General features: G+C 45.2%; 1 protein-coding gene across 1 annotated transcript in view; it reads left to right on the top strand.

Annotated features, from left to right (window-relative positions):
• TENM2 (teneurin transmembrane protein 2) overlaps nucleotides 1-20487 on the top strand; it is a 497500-nt gene extending 477013 nt beyond the window's left edge. Inside the window, exons 27-28 of the mRNA XM_088838514.1 lie at nucleotides 16574-16704; nucleotides 18339-20487. Of these exons, the coding sequence (XP_088694640.1) occupies nucleotides 16574-16704; nucleotides 18339-19100 (893 nt within the window). The 3' untranslated portion in view covers nucleotides 19101-20487. The remainder of the gene's footprint in view (nucleotides 1-16573; nucleotides 16705-18338) is intronic.
• The last annotated feature ends 6415 nt before the right edge of the window (nucleotides 20488-26902 follow it).

The following is a 26902-nucleotide window of genomic DNA, read 5'->3' as shown; positions in this document are numbered from 1 at the left end:
TAGGTGAGGAGTGAAGTTATCCCCTTTATGTAATTCCCTAGGGCTCCCAGGGGTGTGCAGCTCTATTTTGAAACAGATCCCAAACTCTGCCCTGAGTGGCATTGCTCTGGCAAATCTGAAACCCTACATTCTGAGACCTCAGAAATGTTACCCACGATGACTTGGGTTGGCTCCCCACCCTTCTCCCTTGGGGATCTCTGGGCTTACAGACCCCCAGATTCATTCAAGTTTGAAGTCGGACTTCATGGAGATTGATTTCCCTGAGAGGAGGGAGGCCCAGCCGCCCCCTCATTCTACCCTCTGCTCTGTCTGCACTTACCACCTAAGCCGCTATGCTGACAGTGTGTATTACAGAGCACGTGCTCCAGCAGCACTTGCTGAGAAGGACATAAGGAGGGGGAGTGACGAGCTATCAGGAGGGCCCACATCACCAACTCCTACCTGGAGGAATGATTGTTTAGGGAGGCTACCACCGGAGGACACCAATGACTTGAAAGGAGGAGAAGTGTCTGTATGATGCCACAAGTGCCTTCTGCGAAACGTAGGAGACAAGCAACTTGAATAAACATTTCAGAAGAGGTTTAGACTTGGAAACCAAGCCACGTTAGAAACTTTAAAAGAAGAAAACACATGACATGATCTATTAGTGTTCATCGGAGCAGCCATTAAAATGTCTGGTCCCTTGCAACTTCCCTGATGGTCCAGTGGTTAAGACTCTGCGCGTCCACTGTAGGGGGCACATGTTCAGTCCCTGGTCAGGGAACTAAGATCCCGCATGCCGCATGGTGTGGCCAAAAAAGAAACAAAGAAGAAGAAATGCCTGGTCCCCAAGGCCGAGTGTTGTTAACTTATCTCCTGGAAACCAGGGAGAGATGCCTGCAGGGGAGAATCTGCTGAGGGCAAAGACCTTTTTTCTTGCCTTTCGTGGGATTCCCTTCATCTTTCTGGTGAAAGATGTAATGATTTTATATGTTGTACAGATGAGGTATTAAATAACATGGCAACACAAAAGGGGGAAGTTAGTTTCTTTCCATGCTCTTTTTATTCTCCCAAATAGGCAGAGGAGAAAGCCTCCAGTTGATGCTGGTGTGTATTTAACACCTCATTAACACTTCTAATCTCCCTTTTTAATGGAGAGAGCGGGTCTAAGACTCCCCCGGTAGCAGGTAACAAAATCATGCTCCAATTTAATTGCATTGCTTTGTTTTAATTTTACAGTTATTTTCTGTTTGCAGCAAGTCTGCTTTCCCACTTATGGTAGTGACATAAAGTCTCTTCTTTTTTTAAATGGATTTCCTTAAGTAGACAGGGTAAAACAATTTTTTAATTAGATAGCAAATACCAGTAAAATAATCCCCAGATATGGCAGAACAATCTTGACAGGTGATCATGATGGGTGACCAGGAATACCCAGTTTAGAAATACACACTGCACAGCATTCATCATCTATTAGTACTTTGCACAGAGGTGCTCTGTGGGTATATGATTGTTGCTGGACTAAAGCCAGGCTTCTCTCTGCTGGGATGCTGACACAATTTTTAAAGCAATTTCAAACCTGTATTCTTAAATGACTTCTTTATTGATGTATAGGTGACTTACAATATTATATTAGCTTCAAGTGTACAACATAGTGATTCAATATTTTTATAGATTACGCACCAAAGTTATTACAGTGCTATCGACCATATTCCCTGAGTTGTACATTACATCCCTGTGACCTATTTATAACTGGTAGTTGTAGCTCTTAATCTCTTTCATCTATTTAGCTCATTCCCCAACTCATCTCCACTCTGTCAACCACCTGTTTGTTCTCTGTATCTGTGACTCTATTCTTTTAATATATTTGTTCATTTGTTTTGTTTTTTAGAGTCCACATTTAAGTGAAAACATATGGTATTTGTCTTTCGCTAACTTCTTTCACTAAGAATACTCCACTATAGATGTATATATACCACACTGTCCGCATCCATTCATCTGTCCATGGACAGTTAGGTTCCGTGTCTTAGCTATCATATATAATGCTGCAGTGAACACAGGGGTGCATATGTCTTTTCAAATTAGTGTTTTCTTTGTATAAATACCCAGGAGTAGAATTGCCAGATCATATAGCAGTTGTATTTTTAATTTTTGAGGACCCTTCATACTGTTTTCCATGGTGGCTACACCAATTAACATTCCCATCAACAGTGCCTAAGGACTCCCTTTTCTCCACATCCTCACCAACACTTATTGTTTCTTGTCTTTTTGATGACAGTGATTCTGAGAGGTATGAGGTACTATTTCACTGGGGTTTTTACTTGCATCTCTCTTATGATTATTGATGTTAATGACTCTCAAATGGGTTTCCCAGGTGGCGCTAGTGGTAAAGAACCCACCTGCCAGTGCAGGAGACATAAAAGACTCCCATTCAATCCCTGGGTTGGGAAGATGCCCTGGAGGAGGGCATGACAACACACTCCAATATTCTTGCCTGGAGAATTCCATGGACAGAGGAGCCTGGTGGGCTACATAAGGTCACATGGAGTCAGACATGACCAAAGCAACTTAGCTTGTACACATGTATGATTATTGATGTTAATCAGTCTTAAATGGACTATCGTTAATAAGTATAGTTACCAAGTCATTCAATACCTAGTCTGCACCTAAGGCTGATGGATACACCACAGATCCCAGAATCTCCCTCATTAGAGGGTCTTCTCGGACTGTACGTTAAGCAGCAAAGTTGCATTAAGCCCCTCATACCAGCCCCAGGGCAGGAGGTGGGTAGACCTTACTCAGCCCCTTCAGAAGCCTCTTCTCAGGCAGGTACAGGTAGTTCCTCCGTCACACACAGTAGTCAGGGTGGCTTTTGCCACATATGTTCAGTGTTTGTTCGTTCATCCACTCCATGAATCCTTACTGAGCACCTGGGGAGACATCAGTGAATGACACAGACTTTTAACTCCCTGTCCTGGTGGAGCTTACATTCTCTCCGAGGGAGACAGATGAAAAACAATGAATGCAATAAATAGCCACATGAGACATATGTTACAGTGTGGTTACAGTTTTGGCGGTGGGGGATGCATGAGGAAGGGGACTAGGGATTGTTAGGCGGGAATGGGCAGGGGTTAAATGTGGGGGTTGAGGTCAGCCTTATTGGAGGCAGTATCTGAGCAAGACTTGAAAAAGGGAAGAGTGAGACAGCACATTCCAGGTGGAGTTGTTGCCAGTATAAAGGCCCCAAGATGAGTGTGCACCTGGCATGTTTAAGAAATAGCAGAGAGAGCAAGAGAGAGAAGAGAGATCACATGTTAAGGGTCCCTCAGGCCATTAGCAGGACTTTCACTTCTTCACTGAGAGGAACGAGGGAATCCCTGGAGTGTTATGAGAAGGGGAACGCTAGGGGCTTATTCTGGCTGCTGTGCTGACAGGGTGTGTGGAGCAGAGGTGAAACCAGGGAGGCCAGTCAGAAGATGAGGCAAGGCTTTAAATGGTAGAAGTGGTGAGAAGACACAGATTCTGGTCTGTTTCTGTTTTAAAAGTAAAACTAAAGGATTTGACCATCAGTTCAGTTCAGTCGCTCAGTCGTAACTGACTCTTTGTGACCCCATGAATCACAGCACGCCAGGCCTCCCAGTCCATCACCAACTCCCGGAGTTCACTTAAACTTATGTCCATCGAGTCGGTGATGCCATCCAGCCATCTCATTCTCTGTCGTCCCCTTCTCCTCCCACCCCCAATCCTTCCCAGCATCAGAGTCTTTTCCAGTGAGTCAACTCTTTGCATGAGGTGGCCAAATTATTAGAGTTAACCATAGGACTCTGCAATTCCACACCTAGGTGTATACACAAGAGAACTAAAAACACATTTTCAAATGTCAATTTGTACCATCATCAAAAAGTCTACAAATGGGACTTCCCTGGTGGTCCAGGAGCTAAGACTCTGCCCTCCCAATGCAAGGAGCCCAGGATCAACCCTGGTGGGGAAACTAGATCCCACATACTGAAACTAAAGATCCCAAGTCTTGCAACTAAAACCTGACTCAGCCAAATAAATATTTAAATTTTTAATTATTTATTTATTTGGCTTCCCTGAGTTATGACACATAGGATCTTTGCTCTTCACTGTGGCATGTGGGATCTAGTTCCCTGACCAGGAATTGAACCCCGGTCCCTACATTAGGAGCTCAGAGTCTTAGCCACTGGACGACCAGGGAAGTTCCTTAAATTTTTTTTTTTTGCAAAAGCAAGAATGGGGTTTATTTCTAGCTCGAGCTAGGGCTCCTGCCCCTCCCAGCGCAGTGGAATGCGGACAAGAGCCCCTTAAATTTTTTTTAAAGTCTACAAATAACAAATGCTGGAGAGGGGGTAGAGAAAAGGGAACCCTCCTACACTGTTGGTGAAAATGTAGATTGGTGCAGCCACTATGGAGAACAGTATGGAGGCTCCTTAAAAAAAAAAAAAATAGAGCTATCATATGATTCTGCAGTCCCACTCCCATGCATATAACCAGAAAAGATAAAATTATAATTCAAAAAGATACATGCCCCTCTATGTTCATAGCAACACTGTTCATAATAGCCAAGACATGGAAGCAACCCATATGCCCACCAACAGATGAATGGATAAAGAAGATGTGGTACATATATACAATGGAATATTACTTGACCATAAAAAAATAAAATAATGCCATTTGCAGCAATATGAATAAACCTAGAGATTATCATACTAAGTGAAAAGTCAAAAAGACAAATATATGATATAATTTATGTGTGGAATCTAAAAAATAGTACAAATTAAGTTATTTTTAAAAACACAGAGAAACTCACAGACATAGAAAACAAAGTTATGATGATTACTAAAGAGGAAAGGGGGAGGGGGAAATATATTGGATGTCTGAGATTAACACATATACAATACTTTATATAAAATAAACAACAAGGACCTGTATATCACAGGAAATAACCTTTAATGGAAAAGTATCTGAAAAAGAACATATGTAGAGCCCTCCATTCTGGACAAGATGGCAGAAGTAGGACTCTTCTCACAAAAACACCAAAATCACAACTGCTGAACAGCCATCAACAAAAAAGACTGGAACCTACCAAAAAAGATACTTTAACATCCAGAGAATCACAGCCTGATGTCGGAGGGGCACTTTCGTGACATAATCAAACCCCATACCCACCGGATGGGTAACCCACAAACTGGAAAATAATCATATTACAGAGGTTCTCCCGTAGGAGTGAATTCTGAGCCCCGTGTTGGGCTCTCCAGGCTGAGTCTGGCAACAGGAGGAGGAGTTCCAGAGCATTTGCCGTTGAAGGCCAGCAGAGCTTGCGTACAAGAGCTCCAGAGGAATGAGGGAAACAGAGGCTCTACTCTTGGAGGATGCACACAAGACTTCACGTGTACTAGTACCCAGTGCTGTGATTCATGGGGTCGCAGAGAGTCAGACACGACTGAGCGACTGAACTGAACAACTGAGCACCCAGCACAAAGCAGTGACCACACAGGAGTCTGGGCCAGACCTACCTGTGGGTCTTGGCAGGGTTGGTGTAGGGAGGTTCTCCTGGGGATGTGGCAAGTGGCTGTGGCTCACTTGTGGGGGCAAGGACACTGGTGGTAGAAGTGCCAGGGAATATTGATTGGTGTGAGCTCTCCCAGAGGTCATGATTTTGGCGCCAACACCTGGCCCCACCCAACAGCCTGCAGACTATAGTCCTGGGACACCCCAGGCCAAACAATCAGCAGAAGGAGAACACAACCTCATCAGCAGGCAGGCTGCCTAAAGCTGTACTGAGATCACAAGCCACCTGAAAATATATCTGTTGAAATGGCTCCACCTCCCGGAGGGACAGGACCTAGCTCCACTCACCAGTGGGCAGGAACTAGTCCCTCCCACTAGGAAGCCTGCACAAGTCTCTTAGACCAGCCTCATCCACTAGAAGACAGACAGAAGAAGCAAGATCTGCAACCCTACAGTCTGCAGAAAGGAGACCACAAACACAGAAAGACAGAATGAGATGGCAAAGAAATATGTTTCAGATGAAGGAACAAGATAAAAAGCCAGAAGTACAATTAAGTGAACTGGCGGTAGGCAATCTACCTGAAAAAGAATTCAGAATAATGATAGTAAAGATGATCCAAGATCCTGGAAATGAATGGAGGCACAGGCTGAGAAGATACAAGAAACATTTTTAAAAGACCTGAAATATTTAAAGAATAGAGATTAACAATACAATAACGGAAATAAAAATAGTCTAGAATAAATCAATAGAAGAATAAGTGAGACAGAAGAACGAATAAGTCAGTTGGAAGAGAGTGGTAGAAATCACTGCTGTGGAATAGAAAAAAGAAAAATAAAAAGAAATGAGAACAGTCTCAGAGACCTCTGGGACATTAAATACATCAACATTCCCATTATAGGAGTCCTAGAAGATGAGAGAGAGAGAAGGGTCTGAGAAAATACTTGAAGAGATTAGGCACCAAACTCTCCTGTCATAAGAAAAGACACACTCATTCAAGTCCACAAAGTTCAGAGTTGTCCCATACAAGAAAAACTCAAGGAAGAACATACTGAGACACATATTAATCAAACTGACAAAAATAAAAGACAACCAAAAATTATGAAAAGCAACAAATAATATTTAAGGGAATCCCCATAAGGCTGTCAGCTGATTTTTCCCCAGAAACTGTGCAGACCAGAAGAGAGTGGCATGATACATTTACAGTGGTGAAAGGAAAAAAAAAAAGTGGTGACAGGGAAGAACCTGCAAGCAAGAGTACTCTACCCAGAAAGGCTCTCATTCCGATTCAATGGAGAAATCAAAAGCTTTACAGATAAGCAATAGCTTAGAGAATTCAGCACCACCAAACTAGCTTTGCAACAAATGCAAAGGAGCTTCTCCAGGCAGAAAAGGCCACAACTAGAAACAAGGAGATTACAAATCAAAAACCTCATGGTAAAGGCAAACATAAGGGTAGAAAATCACACACAAATATGATATCATAACCAGCAATTGTGAGAAGAGTGAAGAGTACAAATGTATGATATTAGAAATGCATGGGAAATTAAGAGATCAGCAAGTTAAAACAATCTCATACACATAGATGCTATATCAAAACCTCATGGGAACCTCAAACCAAAAATCTACAATAGATACAAACACACACACGCAATCTAACACATCACGAAAGACAGTCATCAAACCACAAGAAAAGAGGAAGGGGGAAAAAAGAGCTATAAAACAAACCCAAAACAATTAACCAAACAGCAATAAAAACATGTGGGTGCCTGCATGCTAAGTTGCTCAGTCATATCTGACTCTTTGCCACCCCATCAACTGTAGCCTGCCACCTTTCTCTGCCCATGGGATTCTCCAGTCATGAATACTGGAGTAGGTTGCCATTTCCTTCTCAAATAAGAACATACATATCAATAATTACTTTAAACGTAAATTGATTAAATGTTCCAACCAAAAGACATAAACTGACTGAATGGAAAAACAAGACCCATACATAATGCTGTCTAGTAGAGACCCACTTCAGATCTAGGGACATAAACATATACAGACTGAAAGTGAAAGAATGGTAAAGAATATTCTATGCAAGTGGAAATCAGAAGACAGCTGGAGTAGCAATATTCATATCAGACAAAATAGACCTTAAAATAAAAACTATTATAAGAGATAGTCACTGCACAAATAAACAAATGGGTCCAAATTAAACTTAAAAGCTTTTGCATGGCAAAGGAACCTATACACAAAACGAAAAGACAACCTACAGAATGAGAGAAGTTATTTGCAAGTGAAACAACCAACAGTGTTTAATCTCCAAAATGTGCAAACAGATCATGCAGCTCTATGTCAAAAAACAATCAACCCAATCAAAAAATGGGCAGAAGATCTAAATTGACATTTCTCCAAAGAAGGCATACATGTGACCATAAAGCACATGAAAAGATGCTCAACATCAGTAATTATCAGAGAAATGCAAATCAAAACTACAATGAGGTATCACCTCACACCAGTCAGAATAGTCATCATCAAAAGTCTATAAACAATAAGTGCTGAAGAAAGTGTGCAGAAAAGGGAACCCTCCTGCACTGTTGGTGGGAATGCAAATTGGTACCACCACTACAGAGAACAGTATGGAAATTATTTAATACAAAAGAAAAATAGAGCTACTGTGTGATTGAGCAATCCCACTCCTGGGCATATATCTGGAGAAAACCATAATTAGAAAAGATACATGCACCCCAGTGTTCACTGCAGCACTATTTATAATAGCCAGGACATGGAAGCAACCTAAATGTCCATCAACAGAGGAATGGATAAAATTATGGAACATATATACAATGGAATATTACTCAGCCATAAAGAGAACAAAAGAATGCCATTTGCAGCAGTGTGGATGGACCCTGGAGATTGTTATACTGAGTAGACACAGAAAGACAAATATCATTTGATATCACTTATGTGTAGAATCTAAAAAAGAATGACAAAAATGAACTAATTTGCAACACAGAAACAGACTAACAGACTTTGAAAGCAGACTTGTGATTGCTGGGGGAAATCATGGTAGGGAGGGATAAATTAGAAGCTTGGTGGATTGGCCCCAGGGCAGCCAGAGGCAATGGAAAACTGGGGAAGCCCTCGGTTCCTGGGCATCCTCCAACATCGGCACCAGCTTCTCTCAGACCCTCTTGCAGCAGGGCCTTTGCCTCAGCCCCAGGCTTCACATTGACCAGCACCCAATGGCCCATGAAGGTTTACACACTCAACAAGGGCCAGCAGTGGGACAGCCAGGGCACTGGGCATGTCTTCCAGCTATGTGGAGAGGCTGGAGGGCATGTCCCTGTTAGTTATCGCCTGACAAAATGTGATCCACTGGAGAAGGGAATGGCAAACCACTTCATATTCTTGCCTTGAGAGTCCCATACAGAGTATGAAAAGGCAAAAAGAAATGGCACTGAAAGATAAGCGCCCCCAGGTCGGTAGGTGTCCAATATGCTACTGGGGAAGAACAGAGAAATAGCTCCAGAAGAATGAAGAGGCTGGGCCAAAGCAGAAACAACAGCCAGTTGTGGACAGAGGAAGAGATAATTGGATGGCAACACCGACTCAAGGACATGAGTTTGAGTGAGCCTGGCATGCTGCAGCCCATGGGGCCTCAACTGAACAACAACAACGGGTGGTGAAAGTAAAACCCAATGCTGTAAAGAACAGTATTTCATAGGAACCTGGAATGTCAGGTCCATGAGTCAGGGTAAATTGGATGTGGTCAAACAGGAGATGGCAAGAGTGAACATCAACAGTGAATTAAAGTGGACGAGAATGGGCGAACTTAATTCAGATGACCATTGTATCTACTACTGTGGGCAAGAATCCCGTAGAGAAATGGAGTAGCCCTCATAGTCAATAAGAGTCTGAAATGCAGTACTTGGGTTTATTTCCATAGCAAACCATTCAACACTACAAAAATCCAAGTTCATGCCCCAACCACTAATGCCAAACAAGCTGAAGTTGAATAGTTCAATGAAGACCTACAAGACCTCCTAGAATTAACACCAAAAAATGATGTCCTTTTCATCACAGGGGACTGGAATGCAAAAGCAGCAAGTCAAGAGATACCTGGAGTAACAGGCAAGTTTGGCCTTGGAGTACAAAATGAAGCAGGGCAAAGGCTAACAGATTTGCCAAGAGAACGCAGTGGTCATAGCAAACACCCTCTTCCAACAACACAAGAGATGACTCTACACATGGACATCACCAGATGGTCAATACTGAAATCAGATTGATTACATTTTTTTCAGCTGAAGGTGAAAAAGCTCTATACAGTCAGCAAAAAAAAAGACCTGTTGATGACTATGGCTCAGGTTATCAGCTCCTTGTTGCAAAATTCAGACTTAAATTGAAGAAAGTAGGGAAAATCACTAAGACTTTCAGGTATGACCTAAATCAAATCCCTAACAATTATACACTGGAGGTGACAAATAGATTCAAGGGACTAGATCTGAGAGACAGGGTACCTGAAGAACTATGGATGGAGGTTCGTGACTCTGTACAGGTGGTAACCAAAACCATCCCCAAGAAAAAGAAATGCAACAAGGCAAAGTGGTTGTCTGAGGAAGCCTTACAAATAGCTGAGAAAAGAAGAGAAGTGAAAGTCTAAGGAGAAAGGGAAAGATATAACCAACTGAATGCAGAGTTTCAGAGAATAGCAAGGAAAGCCTCCTTAAGTGAATGATGCAAAGAAATAGAGGAAAACAATAGAATGGGAAAGACTAGAGATCTCTTCAAGAAAATTAAAGATACCAAGGGAACGTGCAAAGTTGGGCACAATAAAGGAGAGAAGCAGCAAGGACCTAATAGAACAGAAGAGATTTAGAAGTGGCAAGAATTCACAGAAGAACTGTACAAAAAAAGCCCTTTAATGACCTCGATAATCATGATGGTGTGTTCACTCACCTAGAACCAGACATCCTGGAGTGTGAAGTCAAGTGAGCCTTAGGAAGCATTACTATGAACAAAGCTAGTGGAGGTGATGGAATTCCAGCTGAGCTATTTCAAATCCTAAAAGATGATGCTGTTAAAGTGCTGCACTCAATATGCCAGCAAATTGGGAAAACTCAGCAGTGGCCACAGGACTGGAAAAGGTCAGTTTTCATTCTAATACCAAAGAAAGGCAATGCCAAAGAATGTTCAAATTACCACACAGTTGCACTCATTTCACATGCTAACAAAATTATGCTCAAAATCCTTCAAGCTAGGCTTCAGCAGTACATGAACTGAGAACTTCCAGATGTACAACCTGGGTTTAGAAAAGGCAGAGGAACCAGAGAACAAATTGCCAACATCTGTTGGATTATAGAAAAAGCAAAGGAATTCCAGAAAAACATCTACTTCTGCATCATTGACTATGCTAAAGTCTTTGACTGTGTGTATCACAACAAACTGTAGAAAATTCTTAGACAAATGGGAGTACCAGACCAACTTACCTGTCTCCTGAGAAACCTGTTTGCAGGACAAGAAGCAGCATTTAGAACTAGACATGGAACAATGGACTGGCTCAAAATTGGCAAAGGAGTATGTCAAGGCCGTATATTGTCACCCCGCTTATTTAACTTATATGCAGAGGACATCATGCGAAATACTAGGCTTGATGAAGCTGGAATCAAGATTGCCAGGAGAAATATCAACAACCTCAGATATGCAGATGATACCACTTTAGTGGCAGAAAGTGAAGAGGAACTAAAGAGCCTCCTGATGAAGGTGAAAGAGGAAAGTGAAAAAGCTGGCTTAAAACTAAACATTCAAAAAACGAAGATCATGGCATCCGGTCCCATCACTTCATGGCAAATAGATGGGGGAAAATGTGGAAACAGTGACAGATTTCATTTTAATTTTCTTAGGATCCAAAATCAGTGCAGATGGTGACTGCAGCCATAAAATTAAAAGACGTTTGCTCCTTGAAAGAAAAGCTGTGACAAACCTAGACAATGTATTAAAAAGCAGAGACATCGCTTTGCTGACAAATGACAAAGGTCCATCTAGTCAATGCTATGGTTTTCCCAGTAGTCATGTACAGATGTGAGAGTTGGACCATAAAGAAGGCTGAGTGCTGAAGAATTTAATGCTTTCAAATTGTGGTACTAAAAAAGGCTCTTGAGAGTCCCTTGGACAGCAAGGAGATCAAGGAAGTCAATCCTAAAGGGCATCGACCCTAAATATTCATTGGAAAGACTGAGGGTAAAGCTGAAGCGCCAATACTTTGGCCACATGATGTTAAGAGCCAACTCACTGTAAAGACCCTGATGCTGGGAAAGATTGAAGGCAGGAGGCGAAGGGGACAACAGAGGATGAGATGGTTAGATGGCATCATCAACTCAATGGACCTGAGTTTGAGCAAATTCCAAGAGATGGTGAAGGACAGGGAAGCATCAGTCAGTCAGTCAGTCAGTTCAGTCACTCAGTCGTGTCCCACTCTTTGCGACCCCGTGAATCACAGCAGGCCAGGCCTCCCTGTCCATCACAAACTCCCAGAATTCACTCAAACTCATGTCCACAGAGTCGGTGATGCCATCCAGTCATCTCATTCTCTGTTGCCCCCGTCTCCTCCCACCCCCAATCCCTCCCAGCATCAGACTCTTTTCCAGTGAGTCAACTCGTCGCATGAGGTGGCCAAAGTATTGGAGCTTCAGCTTTAGCATGGAGTGCTGCAATTCATGGGGTTGCAAAGTTGGACACAACTTAGCAACTAAATAACAACTACTATATATAAAATGGGCTTCCCTGGTGGCTCAGATGGTAAATTATCTGCCTGCAATGTGGGAGACCGGGGTTTGATCCCTGGGTGGGGAAGATCCCCTGAAGAAGGAAACGGCAACACACTCCACTGTTCTTGCCTGGAAAATTCCATGGACGGAGGAGCCTGGTGGTCTACAGTCCACAGGGTCGCAAAGAGTCGGACACAGCCGAGCAACTTCACTTTAGTATATAAAATAGGTAATCAACAGGGACCTACTGTATAGCACAGGGAACTCTACTCAATATTCTGTAATAACCTATATAGGAAAATATTCTGAAAAAGAATGAATATGTGCATATGGACAACAGAATCAGTTAGCTGTACACCTGAAACAACACTGTAAATCAACTATATTCCAATATAAAATAAAAAGTAAAAAAAGAATATATATGTATGTATGTACATAACTGAATCACTTTGCTATACCTGAAACTAATGCAACACTGTAAATCAGTGTACTTCATTTTTTTAAATGTTATCCTAAAATAATAATAAAACCCTGACAGTAAATGAAAAAATATATAAATTTGTACATGGATATTCATAATAGCATTATCCATAATATTAAAAAAAAAGTGTAAACTACTGAACTATCCATTGACTGATAAATGAATAAACAAAATGGGATATCCAAACAACAGAATATTCATCCATAAATAATAATAATATACTGATACATGCTACAACGTGGATGAACCTTGAAAATGATGTGCTAATTGAAAGAAGCCAGACATGTTCTTTGATTTCATTTATATGAAATATCCAGAGAAGGCAAATCCATGGAGACTAGAAAGCAGTGGTGGTTGTCAGGGACTGAGGGGAAAGAAGAATTCAGAATGAGTACTAATGGTGATGCAGTTTTTGAGCAGATGATGAACATGTTTTGGAATTCATGACTTCCAGAAACGATGATTGTGCAACATTGTGAATGTAACTGGAAGCCACTGAATTGTGCACTTTAAAATGATGAGTTTTATGTTACATGAGATTTACCTCAATTAAAAAAAAAAGTAGAGGGTTTATGGATGGATTAGACGCAGAGAGTGAGAAAAAGGAAGAGGTCCAGGGCGGCAGCTGAAAGGATGGGGTTAGCACAGTCAGGGGTGAAGAAGCTGCTGTGACAGACGTGAGGAGGAAGACAAGGGGCTGAGGTTTGGACAGAAGCTGGGCACTGAGGGAGAAGTCCTAGATGGAGACGTAAAGTTTGGAGTTGGCATCAGCATGTAAGTGGTACTGAGGTGCAAATAAAGCATGTCCTGGGGCTTCCCTGGTGGCTCAGTGGTAAAGAATCTGCCTGCCAATGCCGGGACATGGGTTCAAACCCTGATCCAGGAAGATCCCACATGCTGTGAAGCAACTAAGCCCATGTGCCACAACTACCAAGCCTGTGCTGCAGAGCCTAGGAGCTGTGTGCCCTAAAGCCACTTCAGTGAGAAGCCCGAGCACTGCAACTAGAGAGTAGCTCCCACTCGCCACAACTAAAGAAAAGCCCAAGCAGAAGACCCGGTGCAGCCAAAAATAAATTATTTAAAAACAAACATGTCCTTATATGAATCCTTTTGTATGTAATCAAATCAAATAATGGACAAGTGTTTCTATTAGGCATTCTTCTATCCATTAAGGCACCATGTGAAAATGATAAGGTGCATTTTTGCTAACTCTCAGTATATTTAGGGTGATCTGGCTTAGAATACAGATTGGGCTAGGGATAGAATGTATGACATGATAAATATAGCTAAAACTCATGTATGGTTTCCATCCTGGAGTTTCCATCATAAGAGAAAAAAATGTTTTTCTCTTATTTTGTATATCTATGAGACAATGCTGCTGCTGCTAAGTCACTTCAGTCGTGTCCGACTCTGTGTGACCCCATAGATGGAAGCCCACCAGGCTCCCCCGTCCCTGGGATTCTCCAGGCAAGAACACTGGAGTGGGTTGCCATTTCCTTCTCCAATGTGTGAAAGTGAAAGTGAAGTCACTCGGTCATGGCTGACTCGTAGCGACCCCACGGACTGCAGCCTACCAGGCTCCTCCATCCATGGGATTTTCTAGGCAAGAGTACTGGAGTGGCCTGCCATTGCCTTCTCTGTCTATGAGACAATAGTATTCACTAAATGTACTCATCATTTCATGATGTAAGTTAAATCATGCTGTGTAAAATTATACGGTTCTGTATGTCCATATTATCTCAAACTTGGAAGGAAAAAAAAATGGTATTGAGGGCCCTGAGACTGGATCAGATCACCATGTCTGGGAAGAATAGATAGAGTGGAGAAGAAGTTCACAGACTGAGTCTAGGACATCCCAGCGTTCAGAGCAGAGAGATGAGGAGGAGCCAGAGGGACAAGAGGCAGCCACAGAGGTGGGAGGGGGACGGGACAGTGTGCTGTCCACAAGGCTAAAACAGAGAGAGATGCAGGAGCGTTCAACTTGTCAAAGACTTCTCATAGGTCAAAGTAAGATGAGGACCACAGCCAGCATTGGACTTAGCAACACGGAGGTCATGTCTGACCTTGACAAGTGTTGTTCTAATGCATCTTTGGGAGCAAAGCCTGATTCAAAGGAGAGAAATGGGAGTTCCTGTGTCTAGAGAATTATTTTGAGTTTGGGAAGTTCTTATAAAGGGGGTGAGACACGCATGGTGGCTAAAGGGAGAAGGACGGACAAGAGAGGGATCTTAAAGGTGCGTATTTAGTGGCATGTTTGTATGTTGGTGGGCTGACCTGTTACACCAGTGGAGGGTTTTTTCCAGCAGCTCACCTGGAGTAACAGAAGGAAAGTGAGAATAAAGGTACTAATGCTGGTAAATATGATGAGCGTTTATGGGGATTCCCCCCGACCTCGTCCGTTTTCTCAGAATAGGAATTAAAGGTCAGCTGCTAGAGTGAGGAAGGTGGGGGATGTTTTAGGAGAGACGAGACGTAGCAAATCACCCAGGAGAATGGGAGAAGGACTGAATGGAAAAAGGGGATATGGTCAGATTACCAGGCGCCAGGAAGGCACAGTTGGGGTTCACGGTCAGGAATTTACCACCAGCCAGTGTGGCTTCGTTCATTTCTGCTGCCACGTTCAGCTGCACCAGGGACAAACAGGAGCCTTCCATGATTTCACCAAGCAAGTGTGATGAAGTGGGAAAGAGGCAAAGGATCTGAGAATATACACAAGGGAATGATTCTAATGACTGACCGTGGAACGCATGCTAGGTGAGATGAGAAGAAAGACGAAGAAGCTGGGGGATGGGAAAAGAAGTTTAGGTTGGGTTGAAGGTCCTAGGGAAGGGAGACATTCTGGGAGTATGGGGCGGGGGGGTGAAGTTACAAAAAAAGAGTAAACTAGAGAGAGTCCAGGCGGTGGTCAGAGGGTGATGTCTATGAAATTGAGCTACTGATGATCACAAGCTCCAAAGAATGAGCAGGAGAGTTAGTAAGTGGAGGATCACCAAACAACTAAGAGGCCAGGATACTGGAAGGCTTGACTGCTTGTATAATGAAATCATGAGGAAGGAATTCAGGAATAGAGATGGAGCATGACAATGAAGTCAACCCAACCCTGGGCCTTAGCAGGAAAGGGCAATTGTATTCTGAGCGCACAAGAGCTCTCTCTTGACCTCCCTTTGAAGAGTAGACACCTGAGGAAAGGATCTCAGGAGCCAGGTGACTCTCTGCATTGCGTACACTCAGGGACCCCCCCTTTCATAATGAGCCAGGTTCGGTGCAGCAGCCTCTGCCTGGAGGTCCTGCACAGTGTTAATCATCACATCTACACATTTCCGATCATTATATCTCTAGCTTCTAAGCACACTGACTGGCCCATCAATACTGAAGTACTTGCCAAATGAAGGAATTCATTGTGACTGAACAAGCCACATGCCAGGCACCATGATAAGCCCTCCACGTGAATTTTCTCCCTCAACCTTCACGACAGCCCAATGACAATAGTAGTTTGTATCTGATGAACCTCAAGTTGAGAGAGGGCCAGGAACTTGCCAAAGATCACACAACAAGGGCATCCAAAGGGAGATCTAGCTTACTCCAGCACTTTCCTAAATCACCAGGTGGAGGGGGCATGGGGGTCAACTGACCAAGTCTGGAAGGACATCTGTTTCCTAGAGCCCAGGTAAAGCAGCTCTAGGTCCAGATCAGGAGACCCTCACAGGCTCTTGCCTCCGTCTCCTGCTGGACTCCATACTCAACATCCCACTTGATTTCATCCTCTCTCCAAGATCCCCTCTAGCTTTCTACCCATCATGATTTCAGAAGTCTTTATTTCTGTTTCCACCATAGATGTGAAAAGCTGGCTTGTGATGTTTGGATTTCAGCTCAGCAACATAATTCCTGGCTTCCCAAGAGCCAAAATGTATTTCGTGCCTCCACCCTATGAATTGTCAGAGAGTCAAGCAAGTGAGAGCGGACAGGTAAGCGGAGGTCCCTGCCAAGGATCCGAATGACCATCATCATTCCCTCTGGCAAACAGAACCATGTCGGGGCCAAGGACATGTCAGTAGCAGCAGAAAATACTGGAGCTGGGTATAAAAGGGGCATGAAACCTGGTGGCTTCACAAGACAGCAAACATCAGTGCTGTTACTTATCTGGCACAGCACATATTTCTTCCCAACCTCAATTATTACCTTAATTGTGGTATCATTATCTGTTCAGTGTATACCCTTGAGTCACTCCTTGATTAACAACAGCACTGAGAAATCTAGCAGCAACCTACCATCTGCACTGCCTGTAAGATCATAACCCTTTTGGCTTTTATGGGACATAATAAAACGGTGGTTTGCAGTTTCTGTCCCATTAAAGAACATTTTTATGCCTCACATAAAATCTCAGCATTTTATGGCCCAAACGTATACAGATTGAGTTTTCAGAACATAATCTGTGCTTGGGTTTCTCGGTGATGACCGAGAGGTGGTCAGTTTCAATTTGGGTGCAGCTGAGACCGCGGCCACAATTGGACGGGAAGGGTGGGCATCTGTGTTTGGATCTCTCCTGCTGCAGAACCCGTGCTTGGCACGATCAACCTCTGAAAGGTCTCAGCTGCTCTGAATAATTGTCCAGACTGTGTCACTAGAGAGAAGGAACTGCCGGGTAATTGAGAACAGCGTTCTCACAGTTCTGCCCCGCGGGGACCACTCACTGGATGAATAGCCATCATTTCGCTCATTTATCTAAGTGCCATTACCTCCCCAGCACAGCCTCCTCCATTATCCCAGCCTGTCCCCCAACCACCAATTGAGATGAGTTGTAATTTGTGAGTGGAAAACTCAAGGCCAAGGAGATAATGGGGATTTCGTCCCCCTGCAGAAGCAGGGCTAGGATCCAAAGCAAATGGCTCAAAAAGCCCAGGGATATTCCCTCTGGCCCACAACACTGGAATCTCTTTAGCCTGGTGCGCCTCAAACATTCATATGCATGCAGACCAGGAAGAGGGTCTTGTTAACATGCAGCTTCTGACTCGGTGGGTCAGGAGGGAGGCCCGAGATTCTAGTCTTTGCTAACAGGGGAGGTCCTGGTGATGCCTCGGCTCCTAGCCTTACTTGGAGTAGCACAGTGCCAACTCAAGGAAGTTAATGAGCATCCCCTTCTGGAGTGGGTAGCCATTCCCTCCTCCAGGGGACCTTCTCAACCTAGGGGTCGAACCCAGGCCTCCTGCATTGCAGGCAGATTCTTTACCACCTGAGCCACCAGGGAAGCCCCTATGTATGTATAAGGCAGCTGCTAAACCATCAGCGGGCCAAATGACCCTTCTGCAATGGTGGAGAGACATGGTAACTGGGTAGGCCTGGGTATAGATGCCAGTCAGGTGTTACGCCTCTGCACCCCTATTTATAGTTACAAGGTGGGGAGGCCATACCATCAGAGCACTGGAAACAAGCCAACCTGTCCTAGTTCCAAAAGGTAGGGCTCTCTTAGTTCTGATCATGACAGACGCAAGACGTATTCTTGCAGGGGTGTCCCAGCCTTCCTCTTTCTGACTCAGCCCATACATGCACAAGGGGGGCCCAGCCCACCTCCTCAGCTTTCTGTGTTTCCTTCTGCCCACAGCTCATTACAGGCGTCCAGCAGACAACCGAGAGGCACAACCAGGCCTTCCTGGCTCTTGAAGGGCAGGTCATTTCTAAGAAGCTCCACGCCAGCATCCGCGAGAAAGCAGGCCACTGGTTCGCCACCACCACGCCCATCATCGGCAAAGGCATCATGTTTGCCATCAAGGAGGGGCGGGTGACCACCGGCGTGTCCAGCATCGCCAGCGAGGACAGCCGCAAGGTGGCGTCTGTGCTGAACAACGCCTACTACCTGGACAAGATGCACTACAGCATCGAGGGCAAGGACACCCACTACTTCGTGAAGATCGGCTCGGCCGACGCCGACCTGGTCACCCTGGGCACCACCATTGGCCGCAAGGTGCTGGAGAGTGGGGTGAACGTGACCGTGTCGCAGCCCACGCTGCTGGTCAACGGCAGGACTCGAAGGTTCACCAACATCGAGTTCCAGTACTCCACGCTGCTGCTCAGCATCCGCTACGGCCTCACCCCCGACACCCTGGACGAAGAGAAGGCCCGTGTCCTGGACCAGGCCAGGCAGAGGGCGCTGGGCACGGCCTGGGCCAAGGAGCAGCAGAAAGCCAGGGACGGCCGCGAGGGCAGCCGCCTGTGGACGGAGGGCGAGAAGCAGCAGCTGTTGAGCACAGGCCGCGTGCAGGGCTACGAGGGCTATTACGTGCTTCCCGTCGAGCAGTACCCTGAGCTGGCGGACAGTAGCAGCAACATCCAGTTTTTAAGACAGAACGAGATGGGAAAGAGGTAACAAAATCGTCTGCTGCCATTCCTCGCCTGGATGGCTCAGCGGGAGTCACTGTTATCTCCTCTCCTAAGGAGATGAAGACCTAACTGGGGCACTAAAGGCCGGGCTGCTTTAGGAGACCAAGTGGCAAGAAAGCTCACATTTTTTGAGTTCAAATGCTACTGTCCACATGAGAAGTCCCACCTCCTGGAGTAGACTAAAGCCCGGCGGCAAAATTCCTGAGGAAAAAAAAAACAAATAAACAAAACACAAAACAGACGAATGGACGAACACACAACCGCGTTCCAAGTTCCCCTAAAATAATGACCCACTTGTTCAGGGTCTACGCAGCCAACAGACGGAAAGAGACGCAAAATGTTCAAAAGAAACAAAAGAGCATACATATGCACATAGGAAACAAACAAAATACACACACACACACACACACACACAAAACAAAAACACATCGACCGAAAAACAGACGTGAAGATGAGAAGGCCTCATGTTCTATTACCTCACTCATTCACATGTGAGCGACACACAGATATCCGTGAGGGCCAGCATCCCAGGACCAGCTAAGGACCACGATTCAGACTGCTCGTTGGATAGATACTACAGACGTTTTCGTTTAAACAAATACAGGTGCATTTAAACCATGACTTTGGGGGTGATTTGTGTGTAGCGACTGGGGAGGGGGGGATAAAAGTGAAAGAGTGAGCACTGGAAATAACTTTTTAAAGAAAAAAAATAGAAAAACACAAGAAAAAAAAAGGAAATTAATATCAAAAATCGAAGCGAAATAATACCGTTCAGCACTTAACTCTCAGGTCCTGATTTAGTCTGGCCTGAGCTAATTTATTTGAGCGCAGAGTGTAAAATTTAATTCCAAGGGTGGCTATAATCACTACAGATCAATTTCATACTCTTTTGTCTTTGAAGATTCCATTGTGGACAGTAATACGCAGTTACAGGGTGTAGTCTGTTTAGATTCCGTAGTTCGTGGGTATCAGTTGCAGTAGAGGTGTGGGCATCGTGACACTCTTTTGCTAAACGGGCACCACTTCAGATCACCCTGTACATACCTAAGCCTCGAGGCACAATCACTGTTTGAGATTTACAATTATTAGTGTGTTTGTTTGGTCCAGAAACTGAGACAATCACATGAAAGTCACCACGAGGAGAGAAAAAATTTTAAAAACGCACAAAAAACAAGAAAAAAAATGTTTAAAAAAAAACATAAAAAAATGTCTAATAAGAACTTTGGTACAGGAACTTTTTTGTAATATACATGTATGACTTGTTCATCGAGTTTTTATATTAATTTTAATTTGCTGCTAAGCAAAGACTAGGGACAGGCAAAGATAATTTATGGCAAAGTGTTTAAATTGTTTATACATAATAAAGTCTCTAAAACTCCTGTGGACACTGGTCTTCTGTGGAAATGCTTTGCGGTGAGGGCAAGGTCAAAAGTTCTTGAGAAAAGGGTGTGTGTATGTGCTTAGTTGCTGTTATGTCCAACGCTTAAGATCCCACGGACTATAGCCCACCAGGCTCCTCTGTCCGTGGGATTCTTCAGGCAAGAATACTGGAGCGGGTTGCCATTTCCCTTCTCCAGGGGATCTTCCCAACTCAGGGTTCGAACCCAGGTCTCCTGCATTACAGGTGGATTCTTTACCATCTGAGCCACTAGAGAAGCCAGAGGAAAGAGGGATCTTGTCAAGATGCTCAGGCAGATATGGACTTTTGAACTTTGTTAGAGGCATCCCCTGTTCTCCAAGCTTCTCTAGAGTGATCTCTCCCAACATCTGCAGCCCCACTCTGCATGGAGCAGAGATGAGAAGGAGTGTGTGGGCCTGGGACCAGTGGGTAGTAAAGACCCTCAGGCCCACCGGTGGGTGCCTGGATGGGTTCCTCCAGTACTCCTGGGACAGTCAGCCTTCTCCCTGCTGCCACATTCTAGTTCTAAAAGGTGCTGCCAGGAAACTGACATCAAACACAGTTGTCTCCGTGGGAGACCTGCATGTGTGTGTGGCTCTGTATGTGCATATGTGTATATTTTCCTCCAGACTAGATCACTTTACCCCAAAACTTGCAAACTTGGGGCAACCAAAGTCAGAAGACCATTTTTTTTTAAGTTCTTTTTTTTCCTTTTTCCCAAACTAAACTTTTTATTTAGTATTGGGGTGTAGTCAATTAACAATGTTTTGGTTGTTTCAGGTGAACAACAAAGGGACTCAACCATATGTATACATCAGAAGAACACATGATTTGGATGAGTTTTTCCCCACCAGTCCCACAGTTAGAATAGTAATACTATCATTAAGAGCTCATATATATTAATGCTTGTTGCATGCCAAGAACAGTGTCTGCAATCCCATAGATGGGTGCCCACCAGGCTTCTCTGTCCATGAAATTCTCCAGGCAAGAATTTTGGAGTGGGTAGCTGTTCTTTTCTCCAGGGGAATCTTCCTGACTCAGGGATTGAACCCAGGCCTCGTACATTGCAGGCAGATTCTTTACTGTCTGAGCCAACATGGAAGCCCCATTTTTTGATGTTTATTACGTGTCAAGAAGAGAGCTAAGTGCTCTACACATAATATTTTCATTCAATTCTTTTTTTTTTTTTCATTCAACAGCATTATTCTGAGAGCTTACCATATGCTGGACCCTATGCTAAATTCTGGGGATAAAGGAGGTGACAGGAATAGGGGCACTAATCTCATGAAACTGACAGTCAGGGATGTAGAGAGACAACAGTCAAGTAGTTACACTATAAAGTAAAATGACAGGAGTCAATACCAAGAAGGAGAGATTTACTAAGTTATGAAAGCACTTAACGGGGGATGTGGCCTAGACTGAAAATGCAAAGGAAGTTACGGAGATTTGAAAGTTAAGGAGGATCCAACCAGTCCATTCTAAAGGAGATCAGTCCTGGGTGTTCATTGGAAGGACTGATGCTAAAGCTGAAACTGCAATACTTTGGCCACCTCATGCGACGAGTTGACTCACTGGAAAAGACTCTGATGCTGGGAAGGATTGGGGGTGGGAGGAGAAGGGGACGACAGAGAATGAGATGGCTGGATGGCATCACCAACTCTGTGGACATGAGTTTGAGTGAACTCCGGGAGTTGGTGATGGACAGGGAAGCCTGGCGTGCTGTGATTCATGGAGTCACAAAGAGTTGGACACAACTGAGCAGCTGAACTGAACTGAACCAGGCAAAAAGAAGTGAACACATCCCAGACCCGGAGAACAGTATGTGCAAAGGGACAGTGGTCACACAGTCAGTTAGACCAGAAAACAGAAGAGGCTTTCAAGGTTCAGAAAACACCCTGATTAAAGACTGGATTTTTTTTTTTTTTTTTTTGTATTGCAAACAGGGAGTCTGCTTTAATCTCATCAACAAGTGCTCTGAATGTGGTGTAACCAGGCAGGGGAGCTGATGCAATCATCTATGTGAGATAACAAGGAAGGTTGCTGGCCATCAAGGAGGAAACAGAAGTAAATTGAGTGGACAGATTGCAAAGACAAGCTCATAGTATCATTCACTTCACAAGTGGAGAAACAGGCTGCTTGTCACAAGCTGGGATGTGGTGGAATGATTGAAGCCCAGCTGCAGCTGATTTCCAAACCTCTCCAGCACATCCTGGCGGCATGTCACCCTGAGCCCTCCAAGGTTTCTAAACCACCACTGCCTTTCAATTCTCTAGCCTGACCAGGGGTGGCTTCCCCAGGTGGAAGGTGATGGGAAGAGAGGCCAGGCTAGAGAGGCCATGGTATATCAGATCCCATGGCCCTCTTATCAGCAGAGCAAGCTGTGATGAGTGAATCAAATAGGAGAACAAAAATATACCAGAGAATTTTCTTCTCAGAAGCATGTGTAGGGACTTCCCTGGTGGTCCAGTAGCTAAGACTCTGCACTCCCAATGCAGGGGGGCTAGTCTCAATTCCTGATCAGGGAACTAGATACCACATGCCGTGACCCAGAAGTCCACATGCCATAACTGACATCCAGCGCTGTCAAATAATATGAATATTTTTAAAATACCTTTAAAAAAGAAGCACATGTAAAGCCTTCTTTCCCTATTTTCTTTTAGAAGAACAGGAAGCAGGACACAGGTCCTCCCGTGTACTCGGTCCAGCTGCCTTGTTTAATCTGACTGGTGTCAGGACCCCTTGGATCTGTGCCCACAGAACAGCCTCCAGTTGGTCATAAAGCCAGGCTGAATCCCAACCACACGGGGACCAACTGCTGTGCCCTGTCTCTCCAGGGAATATGCAGCCAGTGGAGCCACCAAGATGGAGGGGATCTCAGGCAACAAGGCGGTGGGAGCTTGCCCAACCTCACCAACCTCATGGTGGGGGGGAGGAGCGGGCAGACCAAAAAGGGTGGGCTCATAGCGCAGCACACAGCAGTCACATGTCACCAGAGTTTCCCTTGAATGTGAAACTCTCCTCTTCTTCCCCAGCCATCTTTGAATTATCCATAAGTGTTCTGTTATACCCAGGCAAGTCCAGCCCCTCACAACATGCACACTCATAATACAGGAGAAGGAGATGGTCTTGGGTTAAAAACAAAAAACTTCTGTCTTTCCTTGAGCTAGACCTAGAATGACCAGCATAAAAAAGTTTCACCTCTTCCAAAAGTATGGGTTGGCCATACTTTTTCCATAACATCTCACAGAAAAGCCTGAACAAATTTTTCAGCCAACCCAGTATTTGCACAATGAAAGACAATTCCAGAAAGGGCTTTCAGGGGACAAGACTGTACACTCTGAAGTCAGCTGGATGGGAACAAACCCTAACTTGACCGCTCATGAAACACAGGGCTTGGGAAGGTTTGTTTATGTTGTTTTGTCACTAAGGTATGTCTGACTCTTTGCAACCCCTTGGATGATAGTCTACCAGGCTTCACTGTTCATGGGATTTCTCAGGCAAGAATATGAGAGAAGGTAGCCATTCGCTTCTCCAGGGGATCTTCTTGACCCAGGGATGGAACTCGTGTCTCCTGTATTGCAGGCAAATTCTTTATAGCTACATGCCAAGAAGAGTGTTATGTGCTCTACAGATGATATTTTCACTCAGTCCTAGTTCTTTGTCATTCAACAACATCATAGCCACCAGGAAAGCCCTTTGGGAAGTTTTACCTGTATTAATTGGGGTAAATAGCATTAGCTGCTTTAAGAGATAAACCCAGGAACTTCCGTGTCCAGTGGCTAAGGCTCCATGCTCCAAATGCGGGGGGCTTGGGTTCAATCCCTCATCAGGGAACTAGATCCCACATGCCACAACTAAGAGTCCACATGCCACCACTAAAGCTTCCTCATGCCACCACTAAGACCTGAAACTGCCAAATAAGTTTAAAAAAGAGAGAGAGAGATACCCAATATAAGCTAACACGGAAAATGCTGAATCCTTCCTTGTGTAGTTGTCCACTGTGGGTCAGCAGTGGGAATGGCTCTGCTCCAATGGGCGCCCCAGGCTCCATCCATCTGTGGCTCCACCTTCTTCTAGATCCTCAGAATCTTTGAAGTAGCGCCAAGAGCACATGTGTAACTACTTTATTTTTAATGGGCCACACTTAAACGTATACTCATCCCCTCCACTCACATTCCATGAGCGGTTCCGTGGACCTTCCTACTGCAAAGGACACTTGGACAACGTAGTCTGACTAGGAATCCAGGAAGAGGAGACCAGATGTTCATGAGTCTAAGCAGTCATTGCCACATAAGGCAGCGTCTAGGAGCCTCTGTTTCCTGACCCGTAAATCAGGGCTGATAAACACCGGGCTGCTTGGATGATTAAATGAGATTGCATATATCACAAACACAGGGTAAATCCCCAGTAAATGCTAGCTTTTATGATTTCTAAATCTTTGCTGCAAGCACAGGGTTTCTACAAGTAGAACTTGAGGCATGACCAGTTCATCTTAGGGATAAGAGATTTTTATGCAGCTGTGAAGGAAGATGGAGAAAACTGGCCCTCAAATCCTGCTCGGGGGTGCCCCTCCTCCCTCCCAGGCCCAGGACACAGGAACATGTACCTCAGGACCGGAGCGCTGCTCACGGCTTTTCGGAAAGGCTCGGAGATCTCAGCAACATGGAGTCTGGCTGTCCATTCAGTCATTCGTCGACATTCCCAGTCACCGAGCACAGGGTCTTCCCGGGCACCGTCAGAAGCTTGGACTACAAAGAGAAATAAAACATGGTCCAAAATCTCACCGTCTAAAGCATGAGAACTAACTCACAAGCCAATCTGTGGGACAGAGCGGGCTCGACGCTGGCACAAAAGTGATGCCCCAAACAGTGAAGGCGGGGGAGAGGACCACAAGTTCTGTCCACGAGCTTAGAGCTGGGTACTCACAGGGACGAGACCATGGGGAAGAGAAGGTGAGAGGGCGGCCCGGACTAAGAAATAGGTTGCAGGAGTGAGAAGACAGTTACAAGCTGACCGTGGAGAGCTTGCCAAAGGACAGAGCAATGGCTACGCACGAGGGCCCTCCCGGCCACGTGGAGCTCCCTGGACACGCCCACAACCTCCAGGACCCCGACCAATCAGAGCAGGATCTCGAGGGGGCGTGGCTGCCAGGGGCAGATTCTGAAGCTCCCCAGGTGATGTGAACCTGCAGCCAGGGGAGAAGTACTGGTTAGAGCCTTAACAGGTGGTACGTGGCCTCAGACATCGATGTCGGAGTGAGGCAGGAAGGAAGGCCAGGCTAAGAAGCCGGACGTCCTCTTCCACACCGCGAGGAGTGTGCCGTGGGGCTCTTGTTGTCTAGTCGTTAAGTCATGTCTGACTCTTTCCGATTCCATGAACTGTAGCTCACCAGGCTCCTCTGTCCTTGGAATTCCCCGAGCAAGAATACTTGTGTGGGTTACCATTCCCTTCTCCAGGGGATCTTCCGGACTCCAGGATTGAACCCGCGTCTTGCTTGGCAGGCGGATTCTTTACTGTCTCAGCCACCAGGGACGCGCAAGGCTCTTGCACCTGGGGAGAAATATTACTAGGAAATCCTTTGACTAGCAAAGTGGCGAGAGGAGCGGAGCAGAAAGAACAGAGTCTAGGGGGCTGCATCAGCCCCTGTGTAACAGCCCAGATGATGAGGAGACACAGGATTAGGTTTTGGAGGGAGGAGGAGGCTCTGTATCTCCCTCAGAGCTGGGGGCAGTGTCGATACAGGGTCGAGCTCAGGCAGGATTCAGTCCAGAAGCTCTGAGGGTGTCCTGCAGGGGAAGTGTCACAAACACCAACATGGCCTCCCCACACAGGTAAAAGAACCAATGCCTCAGGAGAAGGGCTTAAGGAGAAGTCTAACCTAGGCTTACCTTCAGGATTGCTCTGATGGGCTCACGTCAGGACTTTGCAGGAAAATTCTGATCCTTTGATGGGCTCACGTCAGGACTTTGCAGGAAAATTCTGATCCAGTGTGCCCACAGCCAAGCCCCACCATCCATCCTGACGCTGCTGGGAAGCCTGAACCCTCCCTCTGACGCCCAAGCTGGCCCTCCGACTAGGGGACAGCCCTCCAAAACCAAGTCTGCTCCAGCTGGAGTCATTCCAGAGACTGACCTCACCTGTTGCCCAAGCCCCACCCTCCTAAGCCCTTGCTTTCTCCTGGTACATGCTTGCTGTCTGGCCACAAGGTGGCAGCCTTTCCCACGAAATCTTCCTGGATCTGGGCCTGGGCACCCGGGACTAGTTTAGCGAAAATGTTAGGCAGCTCCACTCTGAGAATCAAGAGTCCGCCAAGAAAGCCCTGGGCCCAGAGAAGAGTCCTGTGCCCTCAAAGAGGCCCCTGAAATCGGTTCCAGGAAGCAAGATTCCAA

Source organism: Moschus berezovskii, chromosome 8, assembly GCF_049115385.1.
Source record: "Moschus berezovskii isolate FMDL1 chromosome 8, NW_MosBer_1.0, whole genome shotgun sequence".
Taxonomy (NCBI): Eukaryota; Metazoa; Chordata; class Mammalia; order Artiodactyla; family Moschidae; genus Moschus; species Moschus berezovskii.
This window is presented reverse-complemented; position numbering and strand designations above follow the sequence as displayed.